Raw genomic sequence first — 15,546 nt, 5'->3', positions numbered from 1 at the left:
CCACTTCAAGGTCAATGTGATGTGCTGTTAAACTATCAATTTATAACTGCTTTTTACGTTTCTGAGGACATCACATTTATAGCTTCTTTTTACACTTCTGCGGACATCACCTTTCATCTGCAGTGATGGAACTGTTGTGGTAATTAAGCTAAACTGCGCCAAATGGCAAACCTTGCTATGTGCCTCTGCAAAATCAAGCTTTTGCTCCCTTTTGCACAATACCTGTGTCTAAAGGTCACTGGAAAACTTGGGTGAGAACGAAACTAAAGCTGAAGCCGGCGCATTGAAATGTTGGCTGCACAGTCCTTCCACAACAGTGTCGCAGAAATAGGGATATTGAAAATTTCAAATAACTTCAATAGAATGCTTTTCGATTTGAGTCGTACTGTGCGTTTTGCTTTCGAAGTATCGAACGAATATCCGAAAATCTCGGATTTTCCTGCCGCTCAGAACTCAGCCAAAAATTGACGTTTTTAATCGGCGCTCACTAGCTTGACATGTGCAATCTCGCACTTGTAGCATGAATGAATCTGTTTTTTCGTGTCGCCAATCGCCAACGTGCTGCAGTGGTAGGCCTTGCATGAAACATATGTTGACGGCCACGCCGCGCCCATGGATAAGAAAAGTGTAGCACTATGCGGCGTGTCATTGTGTCGAGCCACGAAGCAACCGTCAGTTGGCTGTGAACGCACTAACAAAGAATGTGAACAGGTGTGAGTGCTCCTGCTGTTTTCGGTCTCTACGATGCGCAACGTTTGCAGAGGAATGGGCAAAGTTGCGGCACGCGTGCACTCCTACAGTGCATTCGCGGTGACCGCTTTCGCCTGTAGGAACGGTCGTTTAAGCCACGTGGGATAAGGAAAAGCGGAGGACAGAAGAAAAAGCGTCTGAGCCAGCCCGCGCAGGTGCACCATTCTCTTTTGCGGTATAGTTTTGTTTTCGCACTTTCGATTGTGCGCGGAACCAGGAGCAGCAGCAGTCGAATTCAAACCGCGCATAAGCATGCAGAGCATCGTGTGCAAAATTTCCTGCAAGTTTCTGGAACTGGCGCTCCGTGAAAGCACATGCTTCGATTGCCTCCGGATGCCCCTCTTGTGAACGGTTTAAAAGCATCACGAAAATTTTCATGTGGAAATTTAACTGCCTAAGCTAAAGGCTTGAATCAATCTAGCGTTGTTAATTTGGTGAGGCAAAGATATTGCTGCCGTAATCAACGTGCCGACTATCGTTCAAATGAGATATTTATAGGCTTATTGCAGGGCTGAGCGTGGCGGAACCGATAAGCATGCACTAGGCGGGTTGAATTGCATTTCTTACCAGGGCTCCTCCCCAAGCATTACGGGGGAACATAGAAGGGATTGTGCTGCTCACATTGTAACCCAAGCTTTTGCTTCTATAGTTCGTTTCACGAGGTGTCTTGTTGCATTTCGCCAGCACCACCTCATGCACCTTCAATAGCGATATCTGATGTTATTCTGCAGGTAGCATTGTCCAAGCTAGAATCTTTGAAAAGACACACAATAGTACCTGGAGGCTCCAGTTTCAAAGATGTCATTCTTGCATTTTGTGTAATTTTTTTTCATATATCTCATCACTTTCACTGCGCAAAAATTACTCTTATGTTCAGCAATTTTTTTTTTCATTTGCTCATTTTATTCATGACGAAAAGCCGCGTAAAAATGGGACAAGAAAGAATAGATACACACAGGCAGTTTGTATGTGTCATCTCTTGTCCCATTTCTACGCACTGTTCCCAGTCATGTTTATACCACTCACCAACTAGCTCAACTTCAGACTGCTAGAATTCAGGGGCTTTTTTAAAGAGCACTGTAATGATGGAATGTTTTTATTGTTGTTTTTTTTATGATTTCCCGTGATCATGAAGCACATCTGAACCTACTGGCTCCGAAAGCTGTAATTTTTCAATGGCTCCCTTTATATTTATACGCTGCAAGACCTAAAGTGAATTGCATTTTTTTTCCTATTAAAGAAGCTGATGTCTGCTACAAAACTCCATTTTTCCTGCTGCGAAACCTGAAATCGCTGCTACAAGAAACCTGTTGTCAGTTCCACCACTGCACTTGACATAATCAGACACCTAGTGCATGTGGCTCATTGCAATTACACTTTAAAAAAGCAGAAAGAGTGTTTCTCCTTTGCAAGGTTTTATTTCATTTGCGGTTGGCTGTGTTTGCATTACCAATTTTACAGATGTACACAACCTTGTTTGTAGCCCCGAAAGCTGTATGCATGTCCAAAAAGCTTGTATTATGATAATAGAATTTAGTGATGCCTGCATTTTTGTTGCCTCTACTTTTCTCCTGCTTGTAAGATAGTGCATTTGCTATGCATTTCACCCGTGCACTGTACACTTTGGCACTAAGTTGATACCTGGGAGTTGGTTGGGGGGGACAAAAAGCAGTACCCGAGTCAAACCCACGCAATGGTGACCACTGTGTCATTTAATTGCAAAAGATGTCCTAGGGGAGTACAGCACTAGAGAAGTTGTAAGAGTCCCCATTTGTGCACTTTTACTTTCATCATGCCAGCTGATGCATTAGAAAGAAATGGCTCTCGGCCAGCATGCTGTAGAAAGGGTTGAAATGGAGCAGCCAAACTAACTACTTGGCAAACATCTGTGTGGCATTCGATGGGCAGTAAGGAATGTACAATGACTTCACAAGCTAAACGTGTCTTCCTTGTCTCGTAGACAAGTCTGTGCTAAGACCGAGCACGTCAACTTTCTCATGAGGTGACACCACAGAATGCAGCACTAGCAAGCTGCAGCCAGTTCTGAAAAAGTGCAGAGTGGTACCATGTACATGAAACAGCAGCCTGCCTGACAGGAGCAGTTGGTTCACTTGAACTACAGCTTATACAAAGGCAGCGGTACCTTAGTAAAACAAATGGGTGCTCTAAGCTTATCAAGACATGTTTTGCACTGACCATTCCAAGTGAACATTTTAGCTGCCTATTGCTTGATGTAGTCATCACTGGCAAGCTTTCTCATAACATGTCTTATCGAGATTGGGCATGCATGAATAAGTGTACAATACTGTTCGAGAGACGAATATCTGAGACCCACTGTTATCCGTCGTCATATGTTTTTTAGTTGCGGCTCATGTCTCTTAATGGTACTCTTGCAAACAACAGCACCTTTTGATGGGCAGAAACTTTACAAGGTAGTTGCCTGTAGCCAGTATGCAGCCTTGGGAGGGTCAGTTTCTCTTTGGCTACATACTTCAGTGTATGCTGTTACAAGAACTAACCTGCAGCCCAAAAGTGTCGTCTCGACGGCAGCAATGTTTAGGATAGTCTGCTTAATAACACCTTGCCCAGCTCTCTGGCGGTATGCAGCGAAAGAAATAATGCCCCGTTGAATATACAGTTTTTGATACTGAAGAGGCACAACCTCCCATTGATTTGTTCTTTTAGGATGTGGTTGCACCAGCATTCTGCTCGGGGCAGCATGTTAAAGTGCCCATGTCACTGTGCTAAGAACTAAAGCACAGCTCGCTTCTTTCTAGGTAGCCGGCAAGAAAAGCCACAAAACTTCCTACCCTAGCTGTTACACACCATGCGGTTTGTGCACAGGCCTGCTTCAATTCAAACTAGACACGGAGCGTGCACAAATACCACTACTCATTATGCATAGCCAGTCTCTGCAGATGGGTGGCGGGAGGTGGCACCGTCCCCTGCTGCAGGTGATGCATTGTACATCTGCAGACTCAAGGCACTGGCCGGAAAGCGTTGAGACAGTGGGTGACATTGGTACTGTCTAACAGTTATGTCAGCAGTGCTGAGGAGAAGTTTTCTGTGCAAAACAAATTAGCGAGACCTCGTAACACTGTTAATTAAGCCAGATCGCACAGTTCATTGAAAGAGAACCACGAGTCTTTCTGTGCCGCTTACTTGAAGAAGGAAAAAAAAAAAAACGTGCGGACACCAATATCAAAACTACAACCAACTCACAATGGTGGTTATTCCTAGCTTGCATGTGAGACCTTGCTCTCCTAAACCTTGAGGTTAGCATATTTACATGTCCACAATCAGTTGTTCCAGCAATCATGCTTTAGCTGCACAAAAACTTGACTACACAAATCTGAACATCAGCTTGTGCCTACCACTCAGCAACAGAACTTCATAATGCCACACAGGTTTTTAAGATAGCAGGTGGACTTGAAGGAAAAGTGTTAATATGACTAGGCCTTAGAATCTTCTTGAAGCTTCAAACATTAAATAACAAACTTTGTGTTTGCTTTTAAAAAGAAAACCTTTCTGTGAAAGCACAATTTTTTCTCCAATATTTAACATGAACAGAAAAATCTTTTGTATTTGTTTGGAAAGACATGCTGAGAATTACGTGATGATTGTATTGCAGTTACCACCATCTATTTGGAACAATTTATAGTCCACACTATGGGTGCAAACAAAGGTAACATAGGCTTAAAAACAATGTGCAACAAAAGGTACAAGGACAGACTACAGTGTCTTCGAACCTTGATGCTCCAAACGTACAGCACCGAAGAGTCACTACAGCACATTCCCAAAACCATATGGGCAACAGAGGCTTATCACAATCTATGATTGCTACTGTAAAGAGAACCATAAATTTTATAGACACCCCAATTTCAAAATGCAGGAAGCAAAAAAGCTAAACTTAAATAGTGTTGGCTCATAACTAGCATGCCGGAGGATTTATACACAAGGTGTCTTTGAATGCAATGCTTCATTTGTAGCATTCTTCACTTACTTCAGCTTAAGCTGGTGACTTCTGTGACCTTTAAAAAAAGGCAGAAAAAGGGGCATCTATAGAGGCAAAAATGCCTAGCTTCCCAGAGGCAGTAGTACCAATCCCAGTACAATCTGGACTGCACAAGTTGCCAAAAACTAGTCATTGTTTTGCCGATATCACAGCATGCTAAAGCTGCGCTTCAATTGCACAAAATAGTCCTGGCAAGACAAGCCTAGCTGGCTGGCAATGGGCTGCTGAGATACTAAATAATTACATCATTGCTGCAGCCCTGTTCAAACGGCTGGCCTGCAAGCCCTTGTGCATGTACGCTTCTCAGTGCAAGTACAGCATATGCTGATCAAAGCGCCCGCAAACTAGAAGCCTTTTACACAATGACCAAGAGGAGCAACACCAGCAGCAGGTCGGTTGAAGATGCCGTCTGCCAAAGGATTCACTTTTTCATAGCCACCTTCACAGCTGCTAGGAGATCTAGTTCCTGCAGTGGCAAATGTGTAGAGGTACGCATGGTCGAGTGCCAGGAGCAAAAGGAATGGTGGGAAGAGAGAAGGATGGCCATTTGAAAAAGTCACTGTAGCTGCGGTCAGCTGGGCAGTTTCAGCCGTGGTCGTTGTTGGCGCACGCAATCTTTCACTGCACTGTTGTCACTGTCTCTGTGACAGCAGAGATCACTGTGGACGCAGAAAGGGCAGCATTTTGCACAACCTCATGGCAAAGGTCAGCATAAAGTAGCAGAGGTTCCGCGCTGTCTGTGATCTTGTCATCAGCAGTCGCCACACAAACGTAACGAGGAGCAAGTTCAGAAGAAGATGCATGATGTAGAGCCTGTGAAAGATAAAAGGAAATTGTGCTTTCAACCACAGTCTGCAAAAAACTCTGAAAACAAGGTTCAGGAAAGTGTCGCATGGCACCAAAGCACTATTAACCTCTGCAGTAACTTTGCAAACTGTTTGCATATGATCTAGAGCTCAACATAACATTTGTGCTTCTTATAGCTTTCTACTCGGCTGTTCATTTGGTTGCCAAGCTGTACTTTTACAACATGAAGGCACTTTTACAATGGAGAGAATTTGTTTTGAGCAAATGTTTGGAAACAATGAAATGGAAATAATACTTCTCTTGCCTTCCGTGCTACTTTTGGCTATTTCTCGCATGTAAGGCATGATGGCATGCTTATGGTTTCCATAACAGAGCTATGTTTATAAATCTCATCGACCTTCTCGTTGAAATCTATTTCCACATTGAGCACTGACCAAACTAGCAAGTGTGGACCAATAGCCTATTAACCAATTTGCTTTGAAGCAAATCATGATGAATCATGATGAAATCATGATGAAATCATGATGAAATCATGATGAAGTCATGTTAAAGTGCAGCGCACTGTCTCAAGTGTCAGTATTCCTTGCACAAATATAACACTATCATGAAAAGGAAAAAAACACATGAGTGCATTTACATCACGTGCAATCAAGCATCAATGTATTTTTGAAAGCATCGATTTAAAAGTCGGGAATAAGCAGACAAACTGCAGCACTCAATTCCAAGCCAGATGAAGGTTAGTGGGTTCCTTCACAATAAAAAAAGTTTACGTGCACCTTTCGCATACAGAACCGATACTCTTAACTGTCTCACATGAAGATAAATTCAGTTGTGATAATTCATTTGACAGTAATCAACGCTGAAATAATGAGTTCCTCCAAGAAAGCTGCTACACACATCCACACACATTCTAGTTGCACAGATAGCACCATGTGTATCAATTGGATTTGCTATTGTTGTACTTGCACGTGCAGGTATTCTAAATTCTTTTTTTTTTCATTACAATTTGGTAGTGAAGCAAAAAAAATGATGCAATACTTAACTGAATATTTATTCTAATGCATTCTTGAATAAATATATCTACATCTTTATCTTTAATAAGGAATGTACAGAAAAAAAATGTTTCAGTTACCTAGTCCTCTACATCTAGTCCCAAACTTCTTTTTAGCTTGTGTCTTTGTCTGCCTGCATATGTCCTAACTATCCCAAAAATATGTTAGTTGGTAGGACATGGCAAGAGAGCGGCATATAAATAGCTCCTTTGAGTGGCCGGCGCATGACGGCCAAGGGCGAGAGTGTGCGAGAGTAGATGCTCCCATACGCAGACAATGGTCGCGCACGACGTTCGGCTTTGCGTAGGGCAACTCATCTGTGCCGGCATGGAAGACATCGCCGGCCGTTCCCTTTCCCCCCCATCAAGCAATTGCACGCCCCTGCATGATTACTCCAATCATGCACAGCGCAGCATCCCGCATTTATTTCCATATTATTTATTTGTACGTAGTGTATATTACCACCTACCCCTATCCTTTCTCCCTATCACTCCCTCCTTTCTTTCCCTCTCCCTGTCCTCTCCCTGGCCTTTTATTTCCACTAGTCGCATCTCAGGTGCATCAGGTTCCGATGGCAGATGCTGCCGCTAGCAGCATCTTTTCCTTCCATTGTTATTTTACTAATAAATAGCCACCAACAACAAAGCAAAATGCAATAAATGAAAAAGCTCTCATTTCTGCATATTTGAAAACAAGTGTTTTGAGTAAACACAGAGTTGCTTTTGTTTCCTTGTGGTTTCAGCACAAGGTTTATGGTGCAGGGTTTAAATTTCAGGCACTCTGATACGCTGGTCTTAACGAAGATTTATTTTATTATTCAGAATGCTGGCCATGCATGTCAGTGGTCTGTTTGAATAATGAGCTGTGTCTAACGTGCAAAGATATTTAATTTTTAAAACTTCCTTTTGGTGAAGACAGATGCTGGCCAAATATTAATGCGTTTTCATTTCAGAAAAATTCATTAATGCAACACTCATGTCAAGAAGTCGTGCATAAATCAAAACTGCACAACAATGTGCTATGTAAACATGGTTTATTGTGATACATGCACGTGCATACTCATGCTTTGTGCTCGTACAGCTACTTACCATTTCATATGTTTACGTGCCTCGGGAAGCTTCGATACTTCAGCCTTAAAGAGGTATTTTCGAATTCCCAGTATGTATTGTTCCCAGTACAAATACCATTCTAGGTTTCGCACGTCAAAGTTGAACAACTGCAATAAAATGTAATACTACATCATTGACTTACATTTATAGAAAAGGTTGCAAGAGCATACTGAAATGCAGCAATGAGTATATATGTGTACCTGAGCATTATAGTTAGGATTCAAGAACTAATCATTGCATGAACAGCACACATATCCATGTTTCATTAAAAAGCTAGTGACTGAGAGTGTTGTGTTGTATTGTTTTGCCACTACCCATGATCAAAACCAGGTGATAAAATCTATACATTCAGAAAAATGAGCGTCTATGACTGGAGCTGTAATCACTCAGTTCTGAAAGTGTGTACTCCATCTCAACACTTCCTTGCAGCGCTGTAGAAGCTACAAAATTCCCCAACCAATCAGGTGTTTCTCTGCACCTTGTTGTCTGCTTGTCGCCTGTTCACGTCATCTCTGCAAATGGCACATTTGCAGAAAACGCTGCCATTGGAAAATGGGATGTAAAGGGGATGTACTGTACACTGTGGAGCTCAGAAGCTGCGATAGCATGGTCACAAGGCCATGTAAGTTCAAAATCAGCGATGTAGAAGCCGGAATGGTATCGTCATATTTGTCGCTTGACATTGCTGTTTTGTGTTTTGATACAGGAGAGAGAAGCAAAGTGGATCACTCATGTGTATAAGCTAACATACACGACGAGCCCGATAAGATTCTGTGTGAAAGTGACAGCGGACGCCAATTTTGCAAAAGCTGAAGCACTGCTGTCCCACAGTTATATGCATGCTCTGGTCCGGGTAATTACAGGTCATTTCAAGTGAAACTTGTGACAAATTATGTTTTAATAATGCCAAACAGTAGGTTAAAGTATCTATTAAACGATGTATCTTTTGCTGTTGTTTACTGGGAAATATGGAAGAAAGTAGAGAACTACTTTTAATGTTACTGCTCTTCAGTGAAAAAATATCTTGAAAAACTAACATAAGATAGCATTAGAATTCATTTCCTTTGCACACATAGAAAGCTATGCATGGCTCTGTAAAAGCCACATGTACATATTATGATTGCACAATTAAAGAGACGACTTTTATACTGGCACTATATTATATTATTTTATAAGAACGTAGTCCCTGCACTCTGCATAGCTTTGGCAGCATGAAAGGGCCTACTGAGATGGGGTACAGTGCTTGGTTATTTCTGTGATTGTATTCCAACAATCTACCATGAATTATCAGAGATTTGTTTTCTTTTTGCATGAAGAACAATGTGGCTATGCTTTTATGATGAAATGTCATTAATAATAAGAGGCTGGCCATACAGCTCATGTATATAACAGACAATGCATGTTACAAAGGTACCTGTTTATCTGTTGCAGAGAGCTCATCCACAAGGGCAACCACGTTGTTTGATCGGAACAGCCAGCTATGTGTAGTGAAATACTGCACAACATCAATGCCCTTACGAACCTTGTAGTAAAGAGGTACGAATCTGCAAAGCGGAAATGTCAAAAAAAGCAAAGCATATTATGCTATTACCTTGCGGCCAGCTATCTTTGAAACCAGTTACATGGCATTGTTAAAAGCAGCTGCGATGAAATAATTTGGAAAGACACAAATATGAACCTCTTTCTATGTTCTTCACATCTGACTGTGAACAGGCCAAAATCTTCAAGAGCGCTTAGTAACAGAAAATTTAAAATTACATCAGTATATTTGTTTGTGCATACTGTATGGATCACTGGTAGGAATGGCAGGGTAAAATAATTAAAGTTCCTAAAAATTGTTTCTTAAAACAATTCTTTCTGAACCTGATTTCTCCCATTTTGAATTTTCCCATTTTTGATTGGGTCTGTTTACTCAAAAAAAAAAAGGCCTCCACAGTCTGGAAGACGTTGAAGTAAGGAGCGTTAGCTTTATTGGCCGTGCGTAAAACGAAAGTCTTTCTTCATCTAGCGGGGCCAGCGAGGAAAACCCTGAGCGGTTCGGAAAAGTAAACCAACTTTTCCACCTAGCGGAGCGATCGACGCCTGCCGCCATCTATCAGAGAAATTACGATGCACGTCTACCCATCGTCGAGTTGCACCGCCAGGTTGCGCCCCCTCAGGATACGTCCCAAAAGGAACTTGCTTCGTTTGGGGGTCAAGGTGGACCTAGAATTCGGCTTGTGGTGCAATATGGTAACGCTTCAATTAGTAATTGCATGTATACAATGTTTACCTATTATTTAATTGTGGTTTATTTGTGTACCACAAACCCGTAGGGATTTATTTGCGTACCAAATTCGGTACACAGCTGTCCTTGGATGGGTGCCCCTTGTTGTCGGAGTACATATAGCGTAACGAATGTATGCATTGTAGACGGTGCTACAAGTCTCAATGCGAGCTGTTTCTAGTTGCTGCCACAGATGACGCTGTGATCTCACGGTGGTAGTGAAACCCCATGAAATCTCAAAACGTGATGAGCAGTTGCTGGCTCTGTGATCTAAGGGTGGTAGCAGACCCCACAAAATCTTCAAACGTGACGAGTAAGAGCTAATGCTCTTAAAACTGCTCACATTCTAGACTGCAGTGTGCCACATGTCATAAACATCAATTCAATGAAGGCAAATATTTTTCATTGAAGTAAAAAAAAAAGAAGCTTCCACCACAATTACATGGTCACGGAAAATCATGCATTTCAGCTCTGTGTAACGCTTTTGGTGGGCTTATATCAAAGCTGTTCAGCATTGAACTCCAGTAAACCAGATGACATGATACTAACCTGGGCTTTCGACCTATTAACTGCAAGGCCAGGTCTCCCATGAATGCGGGCACATAGTGCAAACAGTACAGACTGAGGTTATGCCACATTGGGCTGTTGGTCAGAGCAACCTTCGGGAAACGAAGCACATGGGGCAGTGGATGTCGCACAATCAATTTCTGCGTTGTTGTGGTCACTTCGGCCCATGTCTGTTGCTGCAGGGTACCACTTGTACAGTGGTAGACCCTCACGTGCTCTGGCCTGCACAGAGACATACCTCACTCACCAAATCTGCAAACACAGCAATCTGGGTTAGATGGTGGTAGTTTCACTCTGGTGGATAAACAGCGAGCAGGCAAGGAAGACGAAAGAACACACAGTACACGACACAGTGGTGCACCATATGACGCAGTGATGTGTTGTCTACTTTGTGTTTTTTCGTCTTTGTTGTTCTACGCTGATTAACTGCCTGCACCAAATGGCAGCATATTAACAGCTTTGCTCACTACTCCATCTAGTGAGTGTTAATGCACATCTTTTTTTAGTAAAGTATCGTATTTACTCGCATAATCTGTGCACTTTTTTCTCCAAAATTAGGGCTTCAGAAAGGACCCGGGTGCCAAACTACACAGGAATTTCACAAAAATGTCCTAAAAAACTCTACAATGGTCGTAACGCACAACATATATGGTATATGGCCGCATATAAGTCAACCCCTCAACTCGCGCCCCTCGATGGGCAAAAAAAAAAAGTTCACTCCAAATATAAGTCTACTCGTATCCCTTCTGCCCCCACTTAGCCTGTGCGCGCCCCAGACCCATGTTATATAACTCCCCGCGTGATCACATGACTCACAGCAATAAACACGGAATGATACAATCACAAAGCCAGCAGTCAGAGGCAAGTGGAGATACAAGATGATAAAACAGGGCCCTCACATGCGGCCCGGCTTAGTAGTGGAAAACAGAACAGCCAAAGGTAGTTTCGGATTATGGGGCAATGCACGCCTCGCCTCGGAGGTTACCGGAAGTTTGCTCTCGCAGCCGTTCATACGGGAAAGCAACTACCGGCATGAGCGAGCCGGGTAAACCGCGCGTAGTTGACTTTTGTTTACCAAAACCAATTCACAAATGAATTACCGACTTTTTCTGACACCACTCACACCTTTTGCAACCACACGTCGCAACGCCACTCACGCCTTTTGCAACCACACGTCGCAACGCTACAGCGCCGATCTATCAAGCCTGCCCTGCCCGCACACCCGCATGCATGCTTGTGCGCTTGTGCAGCAGGGAGCGCAAAATATACGAATAAAGGTTTTTTTTCATTAATATGGGTAATAAATTATAGGGTTGTCTGCAAGAAATACTTCAGCCAACATAAATAACACATAAATCTGCACGTATAAACATTGTAACTAGAGAGAACCAACTTTGTGTCTTTACTAGTCACTGACAGCTGCCTCTTTGATAAATGCCTGAATTACTACATGGTTGCTTTGGGCATTGTATGCAGATTTCCACTAGCATTGGGGAGAAGCTTCATGACCAGAGGGCACCAAAGGACTCTTGAGCACATGTTAAAAAGAAATGTGACCCATATTGTAACCGGACCGTACAACATATCTACATGGCATACCCGATAGCTTAACAGATAAGTGGCCATAAATAAGGAAAGCAGATCAGGCAAAATAACTTTTTATTTGACTGAATTAAAGTGGTACTGAAAGAACTATGCTAGATTATATTTTTGTGCATGAACAACTGAGTTATTCACTCATAAAAGTAGTAACCAGGACTGAGCAGCATGAGCAGACACTCCTTCCAAAATGTTTCATGAATATCAGGAACTATAGATTATTTCTGGCCAGTCAATGGCTCACAAGTTCTCTGTCTTTTTCACATCACTATAATACTACTTTCTGTGACCAGTTGGCTTCGAAACTTAGCAGCTTTGGTTAAATTGCCAGACATCACCCTGGACAGTTAGTGCCCAGCAATGACACAGAGCAGCATCCTAATACTAAGTTGAACAACTTGCATACATCCTGACTTTATGTGTCATGCGCTTCACACAGATTTGTACATTGGTGTGGTGTGGTAGGCCCAAATCAGGTGGAACACACTACTGTTCTCTAGACGAGTTAGTTATATATGGTTTATTGGCATAAAAACAAGTGAGATGTTCACACTGTGGGCAGACATGTGGGTGAGCATTGTTCACCCACATGTTCTAGACAAGGATGATGAGACGATGGACAAAGAACCACATGCAGCACGAGCATGCAAAAAGACAGCACGATTCATACCTTCTTGTGGCAGTGTGCCAGGCAACAGAGATGAGCATGTTAGCCACTATGTCCACAGGAATGACATCAGCTAAGAAGTCTTTCTCCACAATGACTGACTGTAGTAAGCCTGTACCGCACTGCAGAAAAACACATTGATAAAGCGTTAGCACTGCACCACCTTGCAAAATTTCGACCACATCACTGCTGCCAAAGTTCAGGGTCACAGAAATGAATGTAGCGCACTGCTGAGGTGGTAAGCACTTGATCGATACTCACCGAAACTATGACTCCAGTGAAGCCATTGTAATTGTCTATCCAGCCCTGGGGATAAAATTAAATCAAATGGTTATAACCAGTTATGCAGTTCAATATAACATTAAGGTTTTGAAGAGCAGGCTGTCTTGGAACTCATATGAAATTGCCATCAATACTACAGCATAGCCGATGCTATGCTGCTAGTGAGCTAAGCTATCCAAACTCAGCTACATAATCTCTCACTGCATATCATTCATAAAATTTTGACAAAAACAGTTCAAATATCATGTCATACCATTCACTCTGACTATGACTGTATGCTACAGCTGGAGGAACTCTTCTTTTTCTTACCGGGAAGGGCTCCCTCCAAGAGGCAGTGACAATGGAAGGCCGGACTATGGCAACTGGAAGCTTTTCTCGCTCGTCAAGCACCAATGATTCAGCTAGAGCCTTGGTAAGAGTGTAAGTGTTTGGCCGCTGCCCAAGTAGGAAACCACTCATGGTGTCCATCATCTTATCATCCATCCACCTATAAAAGAATACAGTAGGCACTGTTTACTCACTGAGAAGAAAATGCTAGGAACACGGGTGGGCCTCAGCAGTTTTGTCATGCTTTTTAATTAGGGGGGTAATAAAAAACAATAAAAAAGCTACAACACTTCCATTATGTGGTTTGCATTGTATTGTAATCTTTGACAAGGGTTTTACTTCCTCACTTTGACTTTATGATGAACTAATAAGTGATGCAGAGATATAGGAATGTAATTAAGCCAATATTATTATGCTTTAATTACATTGACCTTTTTAACTAAGCCACTGTGGTATGTGAAAAATAGAGGCAGACATACTTACTGAGCAGCTTCAATAATTTTCTTCGGATCTACAGGAGGAGGGTATATCACCTCATCTACTTCTGGCTTATCACAGTTGCAATATGCTGTTGATACATGAACAAGAGCCTGGAAAAAAGAATCAGGAAAATTATGTTCAGAATAACCAACAGGTGTGTGCAACAAATTGCACAATTATGAGCTCAGTCCATGTACACAGCACATCATAATGAAGATACAGTGCAACCTTCAATGTAAGCACAAGTGAACATGCATTGACAAACAGTTTTCAGTGACTCACACAAAGGTTTGGCATTTGTTTACAGAGGTCCACAACGCGCCGTGTACCCAGAACATTGAGCTGAACTGCCCGTCTGAAAGAGAGAAATGAAGGGCGTCACAAATCACACCTGTAGCTGCTCTTATACACACGTAGCATCCATGAACGAGAAAATACAGTCTCTGTAGCCAGCTTCAAAAACATGACAAATCCAGCAGGTGGTAATCTCTCATTAATTATTTCATTTTAAATATGCCATCATTTACCAAGATTTCGAATTCAGGTATTTAAGCATAACATGGCAAAATTCTGAAAATACATCCAAAACCTTCGGTGCACTCACAACCTTGAGCAAGATTTTCAATGCACTTGATGTGCTTTAGTTGTTCATTGCATAAACTACCTGCTAAGTAGTAGTGCTCTCAGCTTTGTCGTTTAAGATGCAAATGTAGTTTCAACAACGGGGAAGTCCTTTTGCTTCTTGCTCATGTCTTGTCAGAACCAAATGTAAATGAATTTCTAGATGCCACTCTTAGTAAATGCGCAGGCAACCCTTGTATATGGTGAATGCCACTAAACAAAGCTGGCACAGAAGATTTCCACACTTCAGGCAGATCTTGTATGACTCACTTGAGAGGTTCATCGAACTTGACTGTGGCAGCTGAGTGGAAGACGACCGAGACATTTGCAACCAAGGTGTCCTGGTCATTTGTGCTGAGTCCCAAGTTTGGCTGAGTCAGGTCCCCTGCTACTGCCTTGACTTTTTCAAGGGCCCCTGGCTGTTCTTGCTTCAGGCGCTCAAACACCTAGGTGCAGAGCACAGTGAGTTGAGCATGAGCTAAAATATGGACAGTCACACTTTCTGCTGTGTCTTGTTGACCTCTCAGCTAATCTTCCAGCACGCATGCCATTACATTAGTGAGGCTTCTCACACAGCAGTAAGAGCATGTAGCAAAATCACCGTCAGAATCCGGGTATGCATGTCCCTTAGCACGGGGAACCGGAAATAAAACTGGCAACAAAAGACTATCAGCATCACAGTGAACGCAATTAGAATACTACATAAAAATATTTAGGCACGGTAACGTCCATGACAATGAATAATATTCCACCTGCTCATAAGATTTACAAAACAGACACGGTAACGTCCACGACAACGGATAATATTCCACCTGTTCATAAGATTTAGAAAATAAAACTGTCTGTGTGCATATTTTACGAAGTATCAAGTGATTACAGAAGATCTGTTGGTCATTATCTGAATAGAGATACTGGTCACTATTTGCGTAGGGCGCTTGCTGTTGTAGACAAACCCCAAATAAATTATGCGTACAAAACCAGTAGTAGATCTGCAAACAGCTTGC

The 15,546-nt window shown here is 42.3% G+C and overlaps 1 protein-coding gene across 5 annotated transcripts in view; it reads right to left on the bottom strand.

The window, feature by feature from the left end:
* Positions 1–2,441: 2,441 nt before the first annotated feature.
* Positions 2,442–15,546, bottom strand: part of LOC144128887 (fatty acyl-CoA reductase 1-like) — a 57,615-nt gene continuing 44,510 nt past the window's right edge. For all 5 annotated transcript variants that reach the window (XM_077662665.1, XM_077662663.1, XM_077662667.1 and 2 more), the window contains 10 exons: positions 14,813–14,988; positions 14,204–14,276; positions 13,925–14,031; positions 13,424–13,601; positions 13,094–13,138; positions 12,836–12,954; positions 10,549–10,788; positions 9,148–9,277; positions 7,713–7,840; positions 2,442–5,578 (listed from right to left, as the gene is read on the bottom strand). In XM_077662665.1, coding sequence (XP_077518791.1) covers positions 5,422–5,578; positions 7,713–7,840; positions 9,148–9,277; positions 10,549–10,788; positions 12,836–12,954; positions 13,094–13,138; positions 13,424–13,601; positions 13,925–14,031; positions 14,204–14,276; positions 14,813–14,988 — 1,353 coding nt within the window. In that variant the 3' untranslated portion in view covers positions 2,442–5,421. The remainder of the gene's footprint in view (positions 5,579–7,712; positions 7,841–9,147; positions 9,278–10,548; positions 10,789–12,835; positions 12,955–13,093; positions 13,139–13,423; positions 13,602–13,924; positions 14,032–14,203; positions 14,277–14,812; positions 14,989–15,546) is intronic.

The sequence above is a fragment of the Amblyomma americanum genome, chromosome 4 (assembly GCF_052857255.1).
Source record: "Amblyomma americanum isolate KBUSLIRL-KWMA chromosome 4, ASM5285725v1, whole genome shotgun sequence".
Taxonomy (NCBI): Eukaryota; Metazoa; Arthropoda; class Arachnida; order Ixodida; family Ixodidae; genus Amblyomma; species Amblyomma americanum.
This window is presented reverse-complemented; position numbering and strand designations above follow the sequence as displayed.